Below are 19,775 nucleotides of genomic sequence, written 5' to 3'. Positions count from 1 at the left end.
CTCCCAGCAGCCTCAGGAGCAACGGATTAAATCTCCATGATGAACTTGATGTACCCTGCATCTCTGGAATACCTGAATAAACAATGAATCATCCCTAAATTGAGGCGGTGAACTATGGGAGCAACTGTAGACGTGGGGTTTGCTTTCTGCATCTAATTTGTTTCTGGTTGTATGTTTATCTTAGTTTAGTATTTAGAGTTTATTATCACTGGTAGATTTGTTTATTGATTTGGTTGCTCTCTTCCTTTTCTTTTTTTAATATAATAATGTATATTTTTTTTTCCTTTTTTCCCTTTTTGTGAGTGTGTATGTGTATGCTTCTTTCTGTGATTTTGTCTGTATAGCACTGCTTTTACCATTTGTCCTAGGGTTCTGTCTGTCCGTTTTTTTTTTTATTTCTATAAATTTATTTATTTATTTTTGGCTGCTTTGGGTCTTCGTTACTGTGCGCAGGCTTTCTCTAGTGTGGCGAGCGGGGGCTACTCTTCATTGCGATGTGTGGGCTTCTCATTGCAGTGGCTTCTCTTGTTGCAGAGCATGGTCTCCAGGCACACGGGCTTGGTGCACATGCTTCAGTAGTTGTGGCTCGTGGGCTGTAGAGCGCAGGCTCAGTAGTTGTGGCGCACGGGATTAGTTGCTCCGCGGCATGTGGGATCTTCCCGGAGCAGGGATCGAACCCGTGCCCCTGCATTGGCAGGTGGATTCTTAACCACTGCGCCACCAGGGAAGTCCTGTCTGTCCGTTTTTTTTGTTTGTTTTGTTTTGTTTTTTAGTATACTTTTTAGCGCTTGTTATCATTGGTGGATTTTTTTTTTTTGGTTTGGTTGCTCGCTTCTTTCTTTCTTTATTACTTTTGATTTTTATTTAAATAACTTTATTTTATTTTATTTTATTGTTTTTTTCTCCCTTTTCTTCTGAGCCGTGTGGCTGACAGGGTCTTGGTGCTCTGGCCGGGTGTCAGGCCTGTGCCTCTGAGGTGGGAGACCTGAGTGCAGGACATTGGTCCATCAGAGACCTCCCAAATCCACATAATATCAAAAGGAGAAAGCTCTCCCAGAGATCTCCATCTCAACACTAAGACCCAGCTCCCCTCAACGAACAGCAAGCTACAATTCTGGACAGCCTATGCAAACAACTAGCAAGACAGGAACACAACCCCACCCATTAACAGAGAGGCTGCATAAAATCATAATAAGGTCACAGACACCCCAAAACACAACACCAGATGCAGTCCTGCCCACCAGGAAGACAAGATCCAGCCTCATCCACCAGAACACAGGGACCAGTCCCCACCATCAGGAAGCCTACACAACCCACTAAACCAATCTTAGCCCCTGGGGGCAAACACCAAAAACAACAGGAATTACGAACCTGCAGCCTGCAAAAAGGACACTCCAAACACAGTAAGTTAAGCAAAATGAGAAGACAGAGAAACACAGGGCAGGTGAAGGTGCAAGGTAAAAACACACCAGACCAAACAAATGAAGAGGAAATAGACAGTATACCTGAAAAAGAATTCAGAGTAATGATAGTAAACATGATCCAAAATCTTGAAAATAGAATAGAGGAAATATAAGAAATGTTTAACAAGGACCTAGAAGAACTAAAGAGCAAACAAACAATGATGAACAACACAATAAATGAAATTAAAAATTTTCTAGAAGGAATCAATAGCAGAATAACTGAGTCAGAAGAACAGATAAGTGACCTGGAAGGTAAAATAGTGGAAATAACTACCACAGAGCAGAATAAAGAAAAAAAATGAAAAGAATTGAGGACAGTTTCAGAGACCTCTGGGACAACATTAAACACACCAACATTCGAATTATAGGAGTCCCACAAGAAGAAGAGAAAAAGAAAGGGACTGAGAATGCATTTGAAGAGATTATAGTTGAAAATTTCCCTAATATGGGAAAGGAAATAATCAAGTCCAGGAAGCGCAGAGAGTCCCATACAGGATATATCCAAGGAGAAACATGCCAAGACACATATTAATCAAACTATCAAAAATTAAATACAAAAAAAAATTTTTTAAAGCAACAAGGGAAAAACAACAACTAACATAAAAGGGAATCCCCATAAGGTTAACAGCTAATATTTCAGCAGAAACTCTGCAAGCCAGAGGGAGTGGCAGGACATATTTAAAGTGATGAAAGGGAAAAACCTACAGCCAAGATTACTCTACCCAGCAAGGATCTCGTTCAGATTTGATGGAGAAATTAAAACCTTTACAGACAAGCAAAAGCTAAGATAATTCAGCACCACCAAACCAGCTTTACTACAAATGCTAAAGGAACTTCTCTAGGCAGGAAACACAAGAGAAGGAAAACACCTACAAAAACAAACCCAAAACAATTAAGAAAATGGGAATAGGAACATACATATCGATAATTACCTTAAATGTAAATGGATTAAATGCTCCAACCAAAAGACATAGACTGGCTGAATGGATACAAAAACAAGACCTGCATATCTGTCTACAAGAGACCCACTTCCGACCTAGGGATACATACAGACTGAAAGTGAGGGGATGGAAAAAGATATTCCATGCAAATGGGAATCAAAAGAAAACTGGAGTGGCAATTCTCATATCAGACAAAATAGACTTTAAAAAAAAGACCATTACAAGAGACCAAGAAGGACAATACATAATGATCAAGGGATCAATCCAAGACGAACATAAAACAATAGTAAGTATTTATGCAGCCAACACAGGAGCACCTCAATACATAAGGCAAATGCTAACGGCCTTAAAAGGGGAAATTGACAGTAACACAGTAATAGTAGGGGAGTTAAACACCCCACTTTCACCAATGGACAGATCATCCAAAATGAAAATAATTAAGGAAACAGAAGCATTAAATGATACATAAAACAAGATGGACTTAATTGATATTTTTAGGACATTCGATCCAAAAACAGCAGAATACACTTTCCTCTCAAGTGCTCATGGAACATTCTCCATGATAGATCATATCTCGGGTAACAAATGAAGCCTTGGTAAATTTAAGAAAACTGAAATCATATCAAGTATCTTTTCCGACCACAATGCTTGAGACTAGATATCAATTACAGGAAAATAATCTGTTAAAAATGCAAACACATGGAGGCTAAACAATACACTACTGAATAAGCAAGAGATCACTGAAGAAATCAAAAAATACCTAGAAACAAATGACAATGAAATCACGACAACCCAAAACCTATGGGATGCAGCAAAAGCAGTTCTAAGAGGGAAGTTTATAGCAATACAATCCTACCTCAAGAAACAAGAAACGGGCTTCCCTGGTGGCGCAGTGGTTGAGAGTCTGCCTCCCAGTGCAGGGGACACGGGTTTGAGCCCTGGTCTGGGAGGATCCCACATGCCGCGGAGCAACTAGGCCCGTGAGCCACAACTACTGAGCCTGTGCGTCTGGAGCTTGTGCTCCACAACAAGAGAGGCCACGACAGTGAGAGGCCCGCGCACCGTGATGAAGAGTGGTCCCCGCTCGCTGCAACTAGAGAAAGCCCTCGCACGGAAACGAAGACCCAACACAGCCAAAAATAAATAAATAAATAAATAAAAATTAAAAAAGAAACAAGAAACATCTCAAATAAACAACCTAACCTTACACCTAAAGCAATTAGAGAAAGAAGAACAAAAAAACCCCAAAGTTAGCAGAAGGAAAGAAATCATAAAGATCAGATCAGAAATAAATGAAACAGAAATGAAGATAAAAATAGCAAAGATCAATAAAACTAAAAGCTGGTTTTTTGAGAAGATAAACAAAATTGATAAACCATTAGCCAGACTCATCAAGAAAAAAAGGGAGAAGACTCAAATCAACAGAATTAAAAATGAAAAAGGAGAAGTAACAACTGACACTGCAGAAGTACAAAGGATCATGAGAGAGTACCACAAACAACTATATGCCAATAAAATGGACAACCTGGAAGAAATGGAAAATTCTTAGAAAAGCACAACCTTCCGAGACTGAACCAGGAAGAAATAGAAAATATAAACAGACCAATCACAAGTACTGAAATTGAAACTGTGATTAAAAATCTACCAACAAACAAAAGCCCAGGACCAGATGGCTTCACAGGCGAATTCTATCAAACATTTACAGAAGAGCTTACACCTATCCTTTTCAAACACTTCCAAAATATAGCAGAGGGAGGAACACTCCCAAACTCATTCTATGAGGCCACCATCACCCTGATAACAAAACCAGACAAAGATGTCACAAAGAAAGAAAACTACAGGCCAATATCACTGATGAACATACATGCAAAAATCCTCAACAAAATACTAGCAAACAGAATCCAACAGCGCATACACCATGATCAAGTGGGGTTTATCCCAGGAATGCAGGGATCTTCAATATAAGGAAATCAATCAATGTGATAAACCATATTAACAAATTAAAGGAGAGAAACCATATGATCATCTCAGTAGATGCAGAAAAAGCTTTCGACAAAATTCAACACCCATTTATGATAAAAACCCTCCAGAAACTAGGCATAGAGGGAACTTACCTCAACATAATAAAGGCCATATATGACAAACCCACAGCCAACATCATCCTCAATGGTGAAAAACTGAAACCATTTCCTCTAAGATCAGGAACAAGACAAGGTTGTCCACTCTCACCACTATTATTCAACATATTTATGGAAGTTTTAGTCACAGCAATCAGAGAAGAAAAAGAAATAAAAGGAATCCAAATTGGTAAAGAAGTAAAGCTGTCATTGTTTGCAGATGACATGATAGTATACATAGAGAATCCTAAAGATGCTACCAGAAAACTACCAGAGCTAATCAATGAATTTGGTAAAGTAGCAGGATACAAAATTGGTGCACAGAAATCTCTTGCATTCCTATACACTAATGATGAAAAATCTGAAAGAGAAATTAAGGAAACACTCCCATTTACCACTGCAGCAAAAAGAATAAAATACCTAGGAATAAACCTACCTAAGGAGACAAAAGACCTGTATGCAGAAAACTATAAGACACTGATGAAAGAAATTAAAGATGATACAAACAGATGGAGAGATATACCATGTTCTTGGATTGGAAGAATCAACATTGTAAAAATGACTATACTACCCAAAGCAATCTACAGATTCAATGCAATCCCTATCAAACTACCAATGGCATTTTTCACAGAACTAGAACAAAAAATTTCACAATTTGTATGGAAACACAAAAGACCCTGAATAGCCAAAGCAATCTTGAGAAAGAAAAACGGAGCTGGAGGAATCAGGCTCCCGGACTTCAGACTCTACTACAAAGCTACAGTAATCAAGACAGTATGGTACTGGCCAAAAACAGAAATATAGATCAGTGGAACAGGATAGAAAGGCCAGAGATAAACCCATGCACATATGGTCATCTTATCGTTGATAAAGGAGGCAAGAATATACAATGGAGAAAAGGCAGCCTCTTCAGTAAGTGGTGCTGGGAAAACTGGACAGCTACATGTAAAAGAATGAAACTAGAACATTCCCTAACACTATACACAAAAATAAACTCAAAATGGATTAAAGACCTAAATGTAAGGCCAGACACTATAAAACTCTCAGAGGAAAACATAGGCAGAACACTCTATGACATAAATCACAGCAAGAACCTTTTTGACCCATCTCCTAGCGAAATGGAAATAAAAACAAAACTAAACAAATGGGAACTAATGAAGCTTAAAAGCTTTTGCACAGCAAAGGAAACTTAAACAAGACGAAAAGACAACCCTCAGAACAGGAGAAAATATTTGCAAATGAAGCAACTGACAAAGGATTAATCTCCAAACTTTACAAGCAGCTCATGCAGCTCAATTATCAGAAAAACAACAACCCAATCTAAAAATGGGCAGAAGACCTAAATAGACATTTCTCCAAAGAAGATATACAGATTGCCAACAAACACATGAAAGGATGCTCAACATCACTAATCATTAGAGAAATGCAAATCAAAACTACAATGAGGTATCACCTCACACCAGGCAGAATGGCCATCATCAAAAAATCTACAAACAATAAATGCTGGAGAGGGTGTGGAGAAAAGGGAACCCTCTTGCACTGTTGGTGGGAATGTAAATTGATACAGCCACTATGGAGAACAATATGGAGGTTCCTTAAAAAACTAAAAATAGAACTACTGTACAACCCAGCAATACCACTACTGGGCATATATCCTGAGAAAACCATAATTCAAAAAGAGTCATGTACCACAATGTTCTTTGCAGCTCTATTTACAATAGCCAGGACATGGAAGCAACCTAAGTATCCACCGGCAGATGAATGGATAAAGAAGATGTAGCACATATATACAGTGGAATATTTCTCAGCCTTAAGAAGAAATGAAATTGAGTTATTTTTAGTGAGGTGGATGGACCTAGAGTCTGTCATACAGAGTGAAGTAAGTCAGAAAGAGAAAAATAAATATCGTATGCTAACACATATATATGGAATCTAAAAAAAGAAAAATGGTTCTGAAGAACCTAGGCCCAAGACAGGAATAAAGACGCATATGTAGAGAATGGACTTGAGGATATGGGGAGGGGGAAGGGTAAGATGGAATGAAGTGAGAGAGTGGCATGGACTTATATATACTAACAAATGTAAAATAGATAGCTAGTGGGAAGCAGCCGCATAGCACAAGGAGATCAGCTCGGTGCTTTGTGACCACCTAGAGAGGTGGGATAGGGAGGGTGGGAGGGAGATGCAAGGGGGAGGAGATATGGGGATATATTCATATGTATAGCTGATTCACTTTGTTATAAAGCAGAAACTAACACACCATTGTAAAGCAATTGTACTCCAATAAAGATGTTAAAAAAAAAGAACAGAAAAGAGTACAAAGAAGAAAATTAAAAACACAATTTCATATCCCAGGGGTAATTCCTTCCTGTATTTTGATGTATGTTCTTTTTTTTTCTTTGTTGTATTAAGTAAGTTTTTCAATTTGTGTATATTTTCAAATAGATTTTGCTCTCATTTCGAAGGTAAAACCTAATCTAGATTTTATCTTTCCTTGAAAACAGAGCACCAGGTTTTCTTTTGTAAGCTTATAATTATCAGATCTTGTGGTCCCTTTCAGCTTTAAATTCAAACCATAAATATGTAAAATTTTATACATCATGGAACTCATGAGAACAACCTCACCAAATCCTTATTGTCCCTGGAGTCCTAACTGAGAGATGATTTATTTTATATCGTAAATAGCTTTAAGGGAATAAAGTCAAGTAAATTTTTTTTTTCTAAAGAAAGGTGAAAGGTACATTAGCTCACAGAATATTTGTGTGCAAATGGCCTAAGATGAAAAGATTCAGATTATTAAAGACTAAATTGTTTGTTTCATCATAAAACAGAGTTAACCACTGTGGTCTACACTAATGAAGGGGAAGAGAGGCATAGATAATCTGAAACAGCACATGATACAAGACTATTAAAAAATGCTTTCAGTGGAATAGGTTTTTGTTAATGTGTTTTTTGCTTGTTTTTTAACATTGATATCAGTATTACCTACTGATAAAAGTTTCCCTGAGCTAGCATAATGTGCATTTCTTGATATGCATCACTGGGTGTCAGAAGGGCATAGACAGGATTTTTGAGCAAGGCTGGAATTAAAGTTTGCTTATGGCCTCATTCCAAATGCATATCAAGTTTTAGATTAATCTTCTTTCATTGTGTGGTATGCCTTCATCCTGGAAGCTGAATCTCTCTCACATTGTTAATTCAATAAGCAGAGGGCAGGGTGCACAGAGTGGTAGCTTGGATTTCCTTCTAATCAGTAGGCACTAGAGTGTTTGCTGATGCTTCTGTCTCTAAATCACTTTAGTTCTACATTTTTCATTCTTCCCATTTCTATTCTTTGGGGCTGAGATTGGTAGATTTTTTTCTCTTTAATTCCACACATTTGATTTAAGCTTCTTTGTCATGACTAGGAAACTTGGGTATAGGAGAGCCATGATGGTCAGGGGCAAGAGGTTGGAGTAAGATGTATATATTTCCTTTGGGCTGTAGCTACCAGAGGGAAACCATTATCTGCTTTGTTGGTGTCATAACTACTGTGTTTTCCCCTTTTCCCTGATTCAAAATTCATTCTTGGTCTCCAGTATGTAAAGCTGCCAAAGCCGACCTGGTGTTTATGGTGGATGGATCCTGGAGTATTGGTGATGAAAATTTCAATAAGATCATTAACTTCCTGTATAGCACTGTTGGAGCTCTGGACAAGATAGGTGCAGATGGAACTCAAGTAAGGCTGATAGATCAATCATTAATTCATTCTATGCATGAAAAAATTATTCCAAGCTGTTATTATGGCTACTTGTGAGGGAATATGGGTAAAGAACTATCCTGATTGGATCCAACCCTAAATGAGAGTATAGACAAGTCTGAGTTTAGAAGCAGCTTACTGGTGTGTGACAGAGCTTGAGAAGATGCTAATCCTTAAAAGTGCTTGAGTTCAGCAAACTAAGACAGGTTAGAATGGCCATGTCAGCAGATGTGTCTTCTATATACTAGGATAGAGTATCTCTCTAAAGGAACATCCAATATTTTCTTTGCCCTCGAGGATGTTAAAATCTTGAAAGAGAGAGGTCATCATCACAAACTACTACAGAACAAGTAGAACATAGAAAACTAATTTATTCATTCAACAAACATTTATTGAGAACTTATTTTGGTTAAGTACAGTACTGTCATAATGGGTATGACAGATATGTCCCTAATTTCATGTTGCTCATATTCTTAAAGGTAGGGAGAGGAGGAGGATGAGAGACAGATACAAATTGGCAAACAAATAAATTCACAAGGTAGGGATGCGAGCTTTCGAACTGAGATTTAAATTTACCAAAGTTTATTTTAAATTGCGTGATCCACAAAGTCTTCTTTGAAGAGGTGGCTTCTGAACTGAGATGTGAATGATGCTGAGAAGATTTGAAAGTAGAATTTCCAGACAGGGAAAGTAGTAAGTGCAGAGGGCCTAAGTCGAGAATGAGTTTTGAGGCTTCAGGTGCTAAAACTTGGGGCTGGAATATAGTGGATGAGCATGTGGGGGGCTGGGGGGAGAAGAAGAGGTGGAAGAAGTAGACAGAGCTAGATCACCTTGAGTCTTATGACCCACTTAAGAAATTGGGTATCATCCTAAATACAATGGGAAGCCACTGGGGAGTTTTAAGGAGAGAAGATCTGATATGCTTTTTAAAAAAGATCATTCTGACTGCTTCGTGGAGTGTCAGTACTAATAAAGGTGAGAGTGGAAGTGGAGAGACCACCTGGGCTGCTGCTCTCATGGTCCAACACAGAGGTGATGGAGGCCTGGGCTAGGGTGGTAGCAATGAGATGCACTAAAGTGAACAGATTGAAACTATGTCTTGGAAGAATGGCTGAGAAAACTTGGATATAAGGGGAACCAGAAGAGAAGAATAGATAAAATGCTCAGGCATTTCAGGGAGGGAGAAATTTGTTTTGAATAGAGGTTTCCTAAAGATGATGACATTTGCAATAGACCTTGATAAGCTGGTAGCAATTGAAGGCTCACGAAGCCAAAAAGAAGCCCTTTCATAATTCTGAAAAACAAACAAAAAATATAATAAATTTAAAATGTCCCCAAAGTTGCACAGGAATAGAAGCAAATTGTAGGAAATGAAGCCAGGATGGTTTATATTGCAGTGATTAAGAACACAGATTTTGAAGTAGAATTACCTGGCTTCAGCTGTTGGTTCTGCCAGTCGCTGCTCTAGTAATCTTGGGTACATTACTTGGCTTTCTGTCCCTCAGTTTCCTGATCTGTAAAATGGTAGAATAGTAGTAATTATTTCATAAGTTTGTTTCATAAAGAAATCCTTGTAAAGAGTCCAACTTCGATTCTTTCTCTGAACTTTGTCAAGATAGAATATCTAGGCTGCCATTTTCCCATCTGTCAAATGAGATGGCAAAAGGTCTTCATGCTTTAGGGAGAGATTTTTAAAATAAACTACTTCCTGAAAAGTACTTAGTTAAGATGTCGTCAGATTTGGTATGTAACTTGCATGGTTTAAACCAAGGAAATTGTGGACTGGGTTGAAAAAGAAATTAAAACTGTAGTTGTAGGACTTCCTGGTGGTGCAGTAGTTAAGAATCCGCCTGCCAATACAGGGGACACGGGTTTGAACCCTGGTCTGGGAAGATCCCACGTACCACAGAGCAACTAAGCCCGTGTGCCACAACTACTGAGCCTGCGCTCTAGAGCCCTCGAGCCACAACAACTGAAGCCCGCGTGCCTAGAGCCCGTGCTCCGCAACAAGAGAAGCCACTGCAGTGAGAAGCCCACACACCATAACAAAGAGTAGCCCCCGCTCACCGCAACTAGAGAAAGCCCGCACGCAGCAACAAAGACCCAACACAGCCAAAAATAAAAAATATAAATAAATAAATTAATTTTTAAAAAAACTGTAGTTGTAATCATGCTGTAGTGTGTGCTCTCTGGCAGAGAGGAAGTCTACAATATACAAAAAAATGAACACACCTTCTCTCTCTAGGTTGCAATGGTTCAGTTCACTGATGACCCCAGGACAGAATTTAAACTTAACTCTTACAAAACCAAAGAGACTGTTCTTGATGCAATTAAACATATCTCGTACAAAGGAGGAAATACAAAAACAGGTAAGACCACAAGAAGCCCAGGTAAGACCACAAGAAGCTCACTTAAGACCCAAAATAATTATTACTAATTACTGAAATGACTTCTTTTTGAAGCATAGCAATATAGATTTTTTTAAAAAAAGATTTTTCATTGACTTAAGAACTTTGTTCCCACTCTCCCATCTCTATCAAGGGAGGGAATGAAATTGAATTGTTGCCTTCCTTTGTTTCAGGAAAAGCAATTAAGCATGTCCGAGATACCTTGTTTACTGCAGAGTCAGGGACCAGAAGAGGCATCCCGAAGGTCATCGTGGTTATAACTGATGGAAGATCACAAGATGATGTGAACAAGATCTCCAGGGATATGCAATCAGATGGTAAGTTTTACATAGATAAGCAATAGTGGCTACCAATAATACCGTTAGCCTTGTTTTCTGAATACACATTTATAGGCTACATCAGCATGACTTAAATGTTTCTAAATCTTTCTTAATATTAACTGGACAATGTGATTTTTAAAAGTTTCCAGGTTACAAATCTATTATTTGGCTGTATTTTCTCCAGTACTTTTGTTACATACAGGATGCCCTATATAAGAAACTGCATCAATTAAGTGCATTACAGGACTTCCCTGGCGATCCATTGGTTAAGATTCCATGCTTCCACTGCAGGGGGCATGAGTTCGATCCCTGTCATGCTGTGTGGTCAAAAAGAAAAAAAAAAAAAGAAAAAAAAAGAAAATTAAGTGCAATACTATGAAAGGGACCAGGGGAGGGAAACTGATCACAGAAACTCCTCAGCCTCAGCCTCCTCATTTGTAAAATGGAGAACACAAAATGTGAAGATTACATTCTATAAGATCTGTATAAGCAAAGACTAGCTTAAAATGTATTTGCCAAGCATTGAACTGTGACCCACCTCAGGCTTCTAAGCCTGTAATATCTCAGTTCCTACTTCTGAAAATGAAACAAAAACAAAAAACAAAAAAAACCCGGTTTTTTTGTTTCAATTGCACTTTTTCTCATAAATACTAAAATCATTATTAAAAATATGCAAAAATAAAGATGTTACTCAAATGGTAACTATTTTCTCTCAAACACTGACTCTCTTAAGCTTCTTTAAAGTGGAAACTTTTTTTAGGGGATGATGGGTTAATTATCGTATAGTGAATTATGTGCATGCAGAATTCTGATGAACTGTAAAGAATGAATTATCCACCCCCACTGGCCCTCCTAAATAAACGTGTTTTAAACATTTGGACGTGTCTTATATTGCATTATTTGTTTTTGCTGTGATTTAAAGTCATCAGAAATCTGTTCCCCTTTTACCACAGGCTACAGCATTTTTGCAGTCGGCGTGGCTGATGCAGATTACTCAGAGTTGGTTAACATTGGCAGTAAGCCCAGCGCCCGGCATGTCTTCTTTGTGGATGACTTCGACGCCTTTAAGAAAATTGAAGATGAGTTGATTACTTTTGTCTGTGAAACCGCGTCAGCAAGTTAGTTCTTTGGAATTTGCACTTACATTGCTTCAAGGCTGAGATATTTATACCCGTTAAATAATGAGTGCCGTCCTGATCCAAAGAAAGAAAATTGACTTGGAGAGCTATTTGTTATGCAGACATTAAGTTTTGTGGTTTTGAGCATAAGGGAAGTAAACCTCACCTCTCCCTGGTTCAGGGTGTTAGGTTGATAAAGACTTTCCCTAAAAAGACAAGGGTCTGTATTTAAAAGCAGCTCTCTTAAACAGCTGTAGCAGATAGTTTTCAAAAATGTGTTAAGTCTACTCATCAGGGTAACACATTAGAAGTGGGACTTCTCCCAAGACATGCTGTCAAGTGACCACCATCGATTTTAATGGACCCAGGAGAGGAGAAGGAAGTTGGGACCCTTTGGTTTTAAAAGAAGAAGTGAGAGTGTTTCAATCTTTAGGAATCCACAGAAAACTGTAACCACATGTGGTTTGGATTCCCTCCACAACTGACTTCCGTAAAGATTATGTTAGCTTCCTTTTCTCAGGACAAGGAAAGAATATGTTTGGAAAATATCTAAATTAGGGTTTTATCTTGTTTGTTTTGTCTTCCAGCCTGCCCACTGGTGCATAAGGATGACATTGATCTTGCAGGTATGCAGCTTTGCAAATTTTCCAAATACAAATATATTAAATAACTCCCATTTTGGGTCCAGATTTTTTCACTTAATAGACTAATTTTGAAATTTAAAATCCTAAAGTGCCTGTTTATTCTTTTTCTCTATCTCTGTTTTTTTTCTTTTTCTTTCTTTCTTTTTTTTTTTTTAAAGGATTTAAGATGATGGAAATGTTTGGTTTGGTTGAAAAGGAATTTTCATCGGTGGAAGGGGTGTCTATGGAGCCTGGTACCTTCAATGTGTATCCTTGTTATCAACTTCATAAAGATGCCCTGGTTTCCCAGCCAACCAAGTACGTTTCCATTGCAAGATACTAAAGTCAATTATTGTTTATTATATCTCGATGTGGAAATGATATCAACCAGAAATATGCTGTAATAATTCCCAGCACGATTTTCCATGATGGATAGAGCAGATGATGTTTAGATTTCTTTAAAAACGTTAGACCTACACATAATGCTGGTTGAACTTTCATATTTGTTCATCTCAGAAAAATATAAAGATAGTTAGTACTTACATAGCACTACTACAGACCAGGCATTGTTCTAAATGCTAGTAACTCACTCAAACCTCCCAATAACTCTATGAAGTAGAGTCATTTATTATCTTGGTTTTATAAATAACAAAACTAAAGCATAAAGAAGCTAAATAACTTGAATGAGATCACATAGTTTGTTGAAGACCATGCTGGGATTTGCACCTGAAGATCCCAGAATCCACACCCTGAACCATTTTAAGCTAGTGCCATGAATTCAGATGGTTTTTATCCTGGAGAAGTCACAACAGCAACTCCATATAGTTGATGTAAAAATCACATTATTGGGGGGACCTTCAAGATGGTGGAGGAGTAAGACATGGAGATCACCATCCTCCCCACAAATACATCAGAAATACATTTACCTGTGGAACAGCTCCTACAGAACACCTACTGAGCGCTGCAGAAGACCTCGGACTTCCCAAAAGGCAAGAAAATCCCCATGTACCTGGGAAGGGCAAAAGAAAAAAGGGGTGCAGAGGGCAAAGTGGAGAGATTCCCGCACAGAGGATTGGTGCCGACCAGCACTCACCAGCCCAAGAGGCTTGTCTGCTCACCTGCCGGGGTGGGCGGGGGCTGGGAGCTGAGGCTCGGGCTTCAGTCGGATCCCAGGGAGAGGACTGGGGTTGGTGGCGTGAACACAGCCTGAAGGGGGCTAGTGCACCACAGCTAGCCAGGAGGAAGTCCGGGAAAAAGTCTGGACCTGCTGAAGAGGCAAGAGACCATTGTTTCAGGGTGTGCGAGGGGAGGGGATTCAGAGCACCGCCTAAACGAGCTCCAGAGACGGGCACGAGCTGCGGCTATCAACGTGGACACCAGAGACGGGCATGAAATGCTAAGGCTGCTGCTGCAGCCACCAAGAATCCTGTGTGTGAGCACAGGTCACTATCCACACCTCCCTTCCCGGGAGCCTGTGCAGCCCGCCACTGCCGGTCCCGTGATCCAGGGACAACTTCCCCAGGATAAAACACAGCCCGCCTCAGGCTGTTGCAAAGTCATATTGGCCTCTGCCGCCGCAGGCTTGCCCCACGTTCCGTACCCCTCCCAACCTTGGCCTGAGTGAGCCAGAGCCCCCTAATCAGCTGCTGTTTTACTCACTCCTGTCTGTGCGGAAACAGACGCCCTCAGGCGACCTACACGCAGAGGCGGGTCCAAATCCAAAGCTGAACCCCAGGAGCTGTGTGAACAAAGAAGAGAAAGGGAAATCTCTCCCAGCAGCCTCAGGAGCAGTGGATTAAATCCCCACAATCAACTTTATGTACCCTGCATCTCTGGAACACCTGAATAGACAACAAATCATCCCAAAATTGAGGCAGTGGACGTTGGGAGCAGCTATAGACTTGGGGTTTGCTGTCTGCAGCTGATTTGTTTCTGATTTCTATGTTTATCTTAGTATAGTTTTTAGCGCTTGTTATCATTGGTGTATTTGTTTTTTGGTTTGGTTGCTCTCTTCTTTTTTTAATTATTATTATTATTTTTTTAAATTTATTATTATTATTTTTTCTTTCTCTTTTTCTCCCTTTTCTTCTGAGCTGTGTGGCTGACAGGGTCTTGGTGCTCTGGCCTGGTGTCAGGCCTGAGCCTATGAGGTGGGAGAGATGAGTTCAGGACATTGGACCACCAGAGAGCCCCCGGCCCCATGTAATATCAATCGGTGAGAGCTCTCCCAGAGATCTCTGTCTTAACACTAAGACCCAGCTCCACTCAACGACCAGCAAGCTCCAGTGCTGTATGCCCCATGCCAATCAACTAGCAAGAAAGGAACACAACCCCACCCATTAGCAGAGACACTGCCTAAAATCATAATAAGGTTTTACTATGTGTGTTTTGTTTACCCCAAAACACACCACCGGAAGAGGTCCTGCCCACCAGCAAGACAAGATCCAGCCCCACCCACCAGAACACAGGCACCAGTCCCCTCCATCAGGAAGCCTACACAAGCCACTGAACAAACCTCACCCACTGGGGCAGACACCAAAAACAATGGGAACTATGAACCTGCAGCCTGTGAAAAGGACCCCAAACACAGGAAGTTAAACAAAATGTGAAGACAAAGAAATATTCAGCAGATGAAGAAGCAAAGTAAAAACCCACCAGATTAAACAACTGAAGAGGAAATAGTCTACCTGAAAAAGAATTCAGAATAATGATAGTAAACATGATCCAAAATCTTGGAAATAGAAGGGAGAAAATAGAAGAAACATTTAACAAGCACCTAGAAGAACTAAAGAGAAAACAAACAGTGATGAACAATACAAAAAATGAAATAAAAATTTATCTAGAAGGAATCTATAGCAGAATAACTGAGGCAGAAGAACAGATAAGTGACCTGGAAGATAAAATAGTGGAAATAACTACCACAGAGCAGAATAAAGAAAAAAAAATGAAAAGAATTGAGGACAGTCTCAGAGACCTCTGGGACAACACTAAAAGCACCAACATTCGAATTATAGGAGTCCCACAAGAAGAAGAGAAAAAGAAAGTGACTGAGAATGCATTTGAAGAGATTATAGTTGAAAACTTCCCTAATATGGGAAAAGAAATAGTCAATCAAGTCCAGGAAACACAGAGAGTCCCATACAGGATAAATCCAAGGAGAAACACGCCAAGACACATATTAATCAAACTATCAAAAATTAAATACAAAGAAAAAATATTAAAAGCAGCAAGGGAAAAACAACAAGTAACACACAAGGGAATCCCCATAAGGTTAACAGCTGATCTTTCAGCAGAAACTCTGCAAGGCAGAAGGGAGTGGCAGGACATATTTAAAGTGATGAAAGAGAAAAACCTACAACCAAGATTACTCTACCCAGCAAAGATCTCATTCAGATTCGATGGAGAAATTAAAACATTTACAGACAAGCAAAAGCTAAGAGAATTCAGCACCACCAAACCAGCTTTACTACAAATGCTAAAGGAACTTCTCTAGGCAGGAAACACAAGAGAAGGAAGAGACCTACAATAACAAACCCAAAACAATTAAGAAAATGGTAATAGGAACTTACATACTGATAATTACCTTAAATGTAAATGGATTAAATGCTCCAACCAAACGACATAGACCGGCTGAATAGATACAAAAACAAGACCTATATGCTGTCTACAAGAGACCCACTTCTGACCTAGGGACACATACAGACGGAAAGTGAAGGGATGGAGAAAGATATTCCATGCAAATGGAAATCAAAAGAAAGCTGGGGGCTTCCCTGGTGGCGCAGTGGTTGGGAATCTGCCTGCCAATACAGGGGACACGGGTTCGAGCCCTGGTCTGGGAAGATCCCACATGCCGCGGAGCGGCTGGGCCTGTGAGCCACAACTGCTGAGCCTGTGTGTCTGGAGCCTGTGCTCCACAACAAGAGAGGCCGCGGTAGTGAGAGGCCCGCGCACCGCGATGAAGAGTGACCCCTGCTTGCCGCAACTGGAGAAAGCCCTCACACAGAAATTACTGAGCCTGCGCGTCTGGAGCCTGTGCCCCGCAGCGGGAGAGGCCGCGATGGTGAGGGGCCCACACACCGCGATGAAGAGTGGCCCCCGCTTGCCACAGCTGGAGAAGGCCTTCGCATAGAAACGAAGACCCAACACAGCCAAATAAATAAATAAATAAATAAATAAATAAATAAAAGAAAGCTGGATTAGCAATTCTTATATCAGACAAAATAGACGTTAAAATAAAGACTATTACAAGAGACAAAGTAGGACAATACATAATGATCAAGGGATCAATCCAAGAAGAAGATATAACAATTGTAAATATTTATGCACCCAACGCAGGAACCCCTCAATACATAAGGCAAAGGCTAACAGCCATAAATGGGGAAATTGACAGTAACACAATAATAGTAGGGGACTTAAACACCTCACTTTCACCAATGGACAGATCATCCAAAATGAAAATAAATAAGGAAACAGAAGCGTTAAATGATACATAAAACAAGATGGACTTACTGATATTTATAGGACATTCCATCCAAAAACAGCAGAATGCACTTTCTTCTCAAGTGCTCATGGAACATTCTCAAGGATAGATCATATCTTGGCTCACAAATAAAGCCTTGGTAAATTTAAGAAAATTGAAATAGTATCAAGTATCTTTTCTGACCACAATGCTACAAGACTAGATATCAATGACAGGAAAAAAACTGTAAAAAAAAAAAAAAAAAAAAAAACAACTGAAAGAAAAAAGGAGGCTAATCAATAGGCTACTAAATAACCAAGAGATCACTGAAGAAATCAAACAGGAAATCAAAAGCCTAGACAAATGACAATGAAAACACGATGAACCAAAACCTATGGGATTCAGCAAAAACAGTTCTAAGAGGGAAGTTTATAGCAATACAATCCTACCTCAAGAAACAAGGAACATCTCAAATAAACAACCTAACCTTACACTTAAAGCAATTAGAGAAAGGAGAACAAAAAAACCCCAAAGTTAGCAGAAAGAAATTATAAAGATCAGATGAGAAATAAATGAAAGAGAAATAAATGAAAAAGAAATGAAGGAAACAAAGCAAAGATCAATAAAACTAAAAGCTGGTTCTTTGAGAAGATAAACAAAATTGATAAACCATTAGCCAGACTCATCAAGAAAAAAAAGGAGAAGACTCAAATCAACAGAATTAGATATGGAAAAGGAGAAGAAACAACTGACATTGCAGAAATACAAGGGATCATGAGAGATTACTACAAGCAACTATATGCCAATGAAATGGACAACCTGGAACAAATGGACAAATTCTTAGAAAAGCACAACGTTCCAAGACTGAACCAGGAAGAAATAGAAAATATGAACAGACCAATCACAAGCACTGAAATTGAAACTGTGATTAAAAGTCTTCCAACAAACAAAAGCCCGGGACCAGATGGCTTCACAGGCGAATTCTATCAAACATTTACAGAAGACCTAACACTTATCCTTCTCAAATTCTTCCGAATATATAGCAGAGGGAGGAACACTCCCAAACTCATTCTACAAGGCCACCATCCCCCTGGTACCAAAACCAGACAAAGATGTCACCAAAAAAAGAAAACTACAGGCCAATATCACTGATGAACACAGATGCAAAAATCCTCAACAAAATATTAGCAAACAGAATCCAACAGCACATTAAAAGGATCATACACCATGATCAAGTGGGGTTTATCCCAGGAATGCAAGGGTTCTTCAGTATATGCAAATCAATCAATGTGATACACCATATTAACAAATTGAAGGATAAAAACCATATGATCATCTCAATAGATGCAGAAAAAGCTTTGGACCAAATTCAACACCCATTTATGATAAAAACTCTCCAGAAAGTAGGCATAGAGAGAACCTACCTCAACATAATAAAGGCCATATATGACAAACCCACAGCCAACATCATTCTCAGTGGTGAAAAACTGAAACCATTTCCTCTAAGATTAGGAACAAGACAAGGTTGCCCACTCTCACCGCTATTATTCAACATAGTTTTGGAAGTTTTAGTCACAGCAATCAGAGAAGAAAAAGAAATAAAAGGAATCCAAATCGGAAAAGAAGAAGTAAAACTGTCATTGTTTGCAGATGACATGATACTATACATAGAGAATCCTAAAGATGCTTCCAGAAAACTACCAGAGCTAATCAATGAATTTGGTAAAGTAGCAGGATACAAAATTCATGCACAGAAATCTCTTGCATTCCTATACACTAATGATGAAAAATCTGAAAGAGAAATTAAGGAAACACTCCCATTTACCACTGCAACAAAAAGAATAAAATACCTAGGAATAAACCTACCTAAGGAGACAAAAACCTGTATGCAGAAAACTATAAGACACTGATGAAAGAAATTAAAGATGGCACAAACAGATAGAGAGATATACCATGTTCTTGGATTGGAAGAATCAACATTGTGAAAATAACTATACTACCCACAGGTATCTACAGATTCAATGCAATCCCTATCAAACTACCAATGGCGTTTTTCACAGAACTAGAACAAAAAATTTCACAATTTGTATGGAAACACAAAAGACCCCGAATAGCCAAAGCAATCTTGAGAAAGAAAAACAGTGCTGGAGGAATCAGGCGACCTGACTTCAGACTGTACTACAAAGCTACAGTAATCAAGACAGTATTGTACTGGGTAAGAACAGAAATACAGATCAATGGAACATTGTAGAAAGCCCAGAGATAAACCCACACATATACGGTTACCTTATCTTTGATAAAGGAGGCAAGAATATACAGTGGAGAAAAGACAGCCTCTTCAGTAAGTGGTTCTCAGAAAACTGGACAGCTACATGTAAAAGAATGAAGTTAGAACACTCCCTAACACCATACACAAAAATAAACTCACAGTGGATTAAAGACCTAAATATAAGGCCAAACACTATAAAACTCTTCGAGGAAAACATAGGCAGAACACTCTATGATGTAAATCACAGCAAGATCCTTTTTGACCCACCTCCTAGAGAAATGGAAATAAAAACAAAAATAAACAAATGGGACCTAATGA

General features: G+C 39.1%; 1 protein-coding gene across 5 annotated transcripts in view; it reads left to right on the top strand.

The window, feature by feature from the left end:
* The window catches only part of COL14A1 (collagen type XIV alpha 1 chain), a 242,075-nt gene that overhangs the window by 133,716 nt on the left and 88,584 nt on the right, over positions 1 to 19,775 (top strand). For all 5 annotated transcript variants that reach the window (XM_082364190.1, XM_082364193.1, XM_082364191.1 and 2 more), the window contains exons 26-31: positions 8,100 to 8,239; positions 10,506 to 10,629; positions 10,842 to 10,985; positions 11,942 to 12,106; positions 12,694 to 12,732; positions 12,909 to 13,047. In XM_082364190.1, the coding sequence (XP_082220316.1) occupies positions 8,100 to 8,239; positions 10,506 to 10,629; positions 10,842 to 10,985; positions 11,942 to 12,106; positions 12,694 to 12,732; positions 12,909 to 13,047 (751 nt within the window). The remainder of the gene's footprint in view (positions 1 to 8,099; positions 8,240 to 10,505; positions 10,630 to 10,841; positions 10,986 to 11,941; positions 12,107 to 12,693; positions 12,733 to 12,908; positions 13,048 to 19,775) is intronic.

The sequence above is a fragment of the Balaenoptera borealis genome (genome assembly GCF_965194805.1).
Source record: "Balaenoptera borealis genome assembly, chromosome: 17".
Lineage (NCBI taxonomy): Eukaryota > Metazoa > Chordata > Mammalia > Artiodactyla > Balaenopteridae > Balaenoptera > Balaenoptera borealis.
The sequence above is the reverse complement of the archived record's forward strand: the minus strand, read 5'-3'. Positions and strand labels throughout refer to the sequence as shown.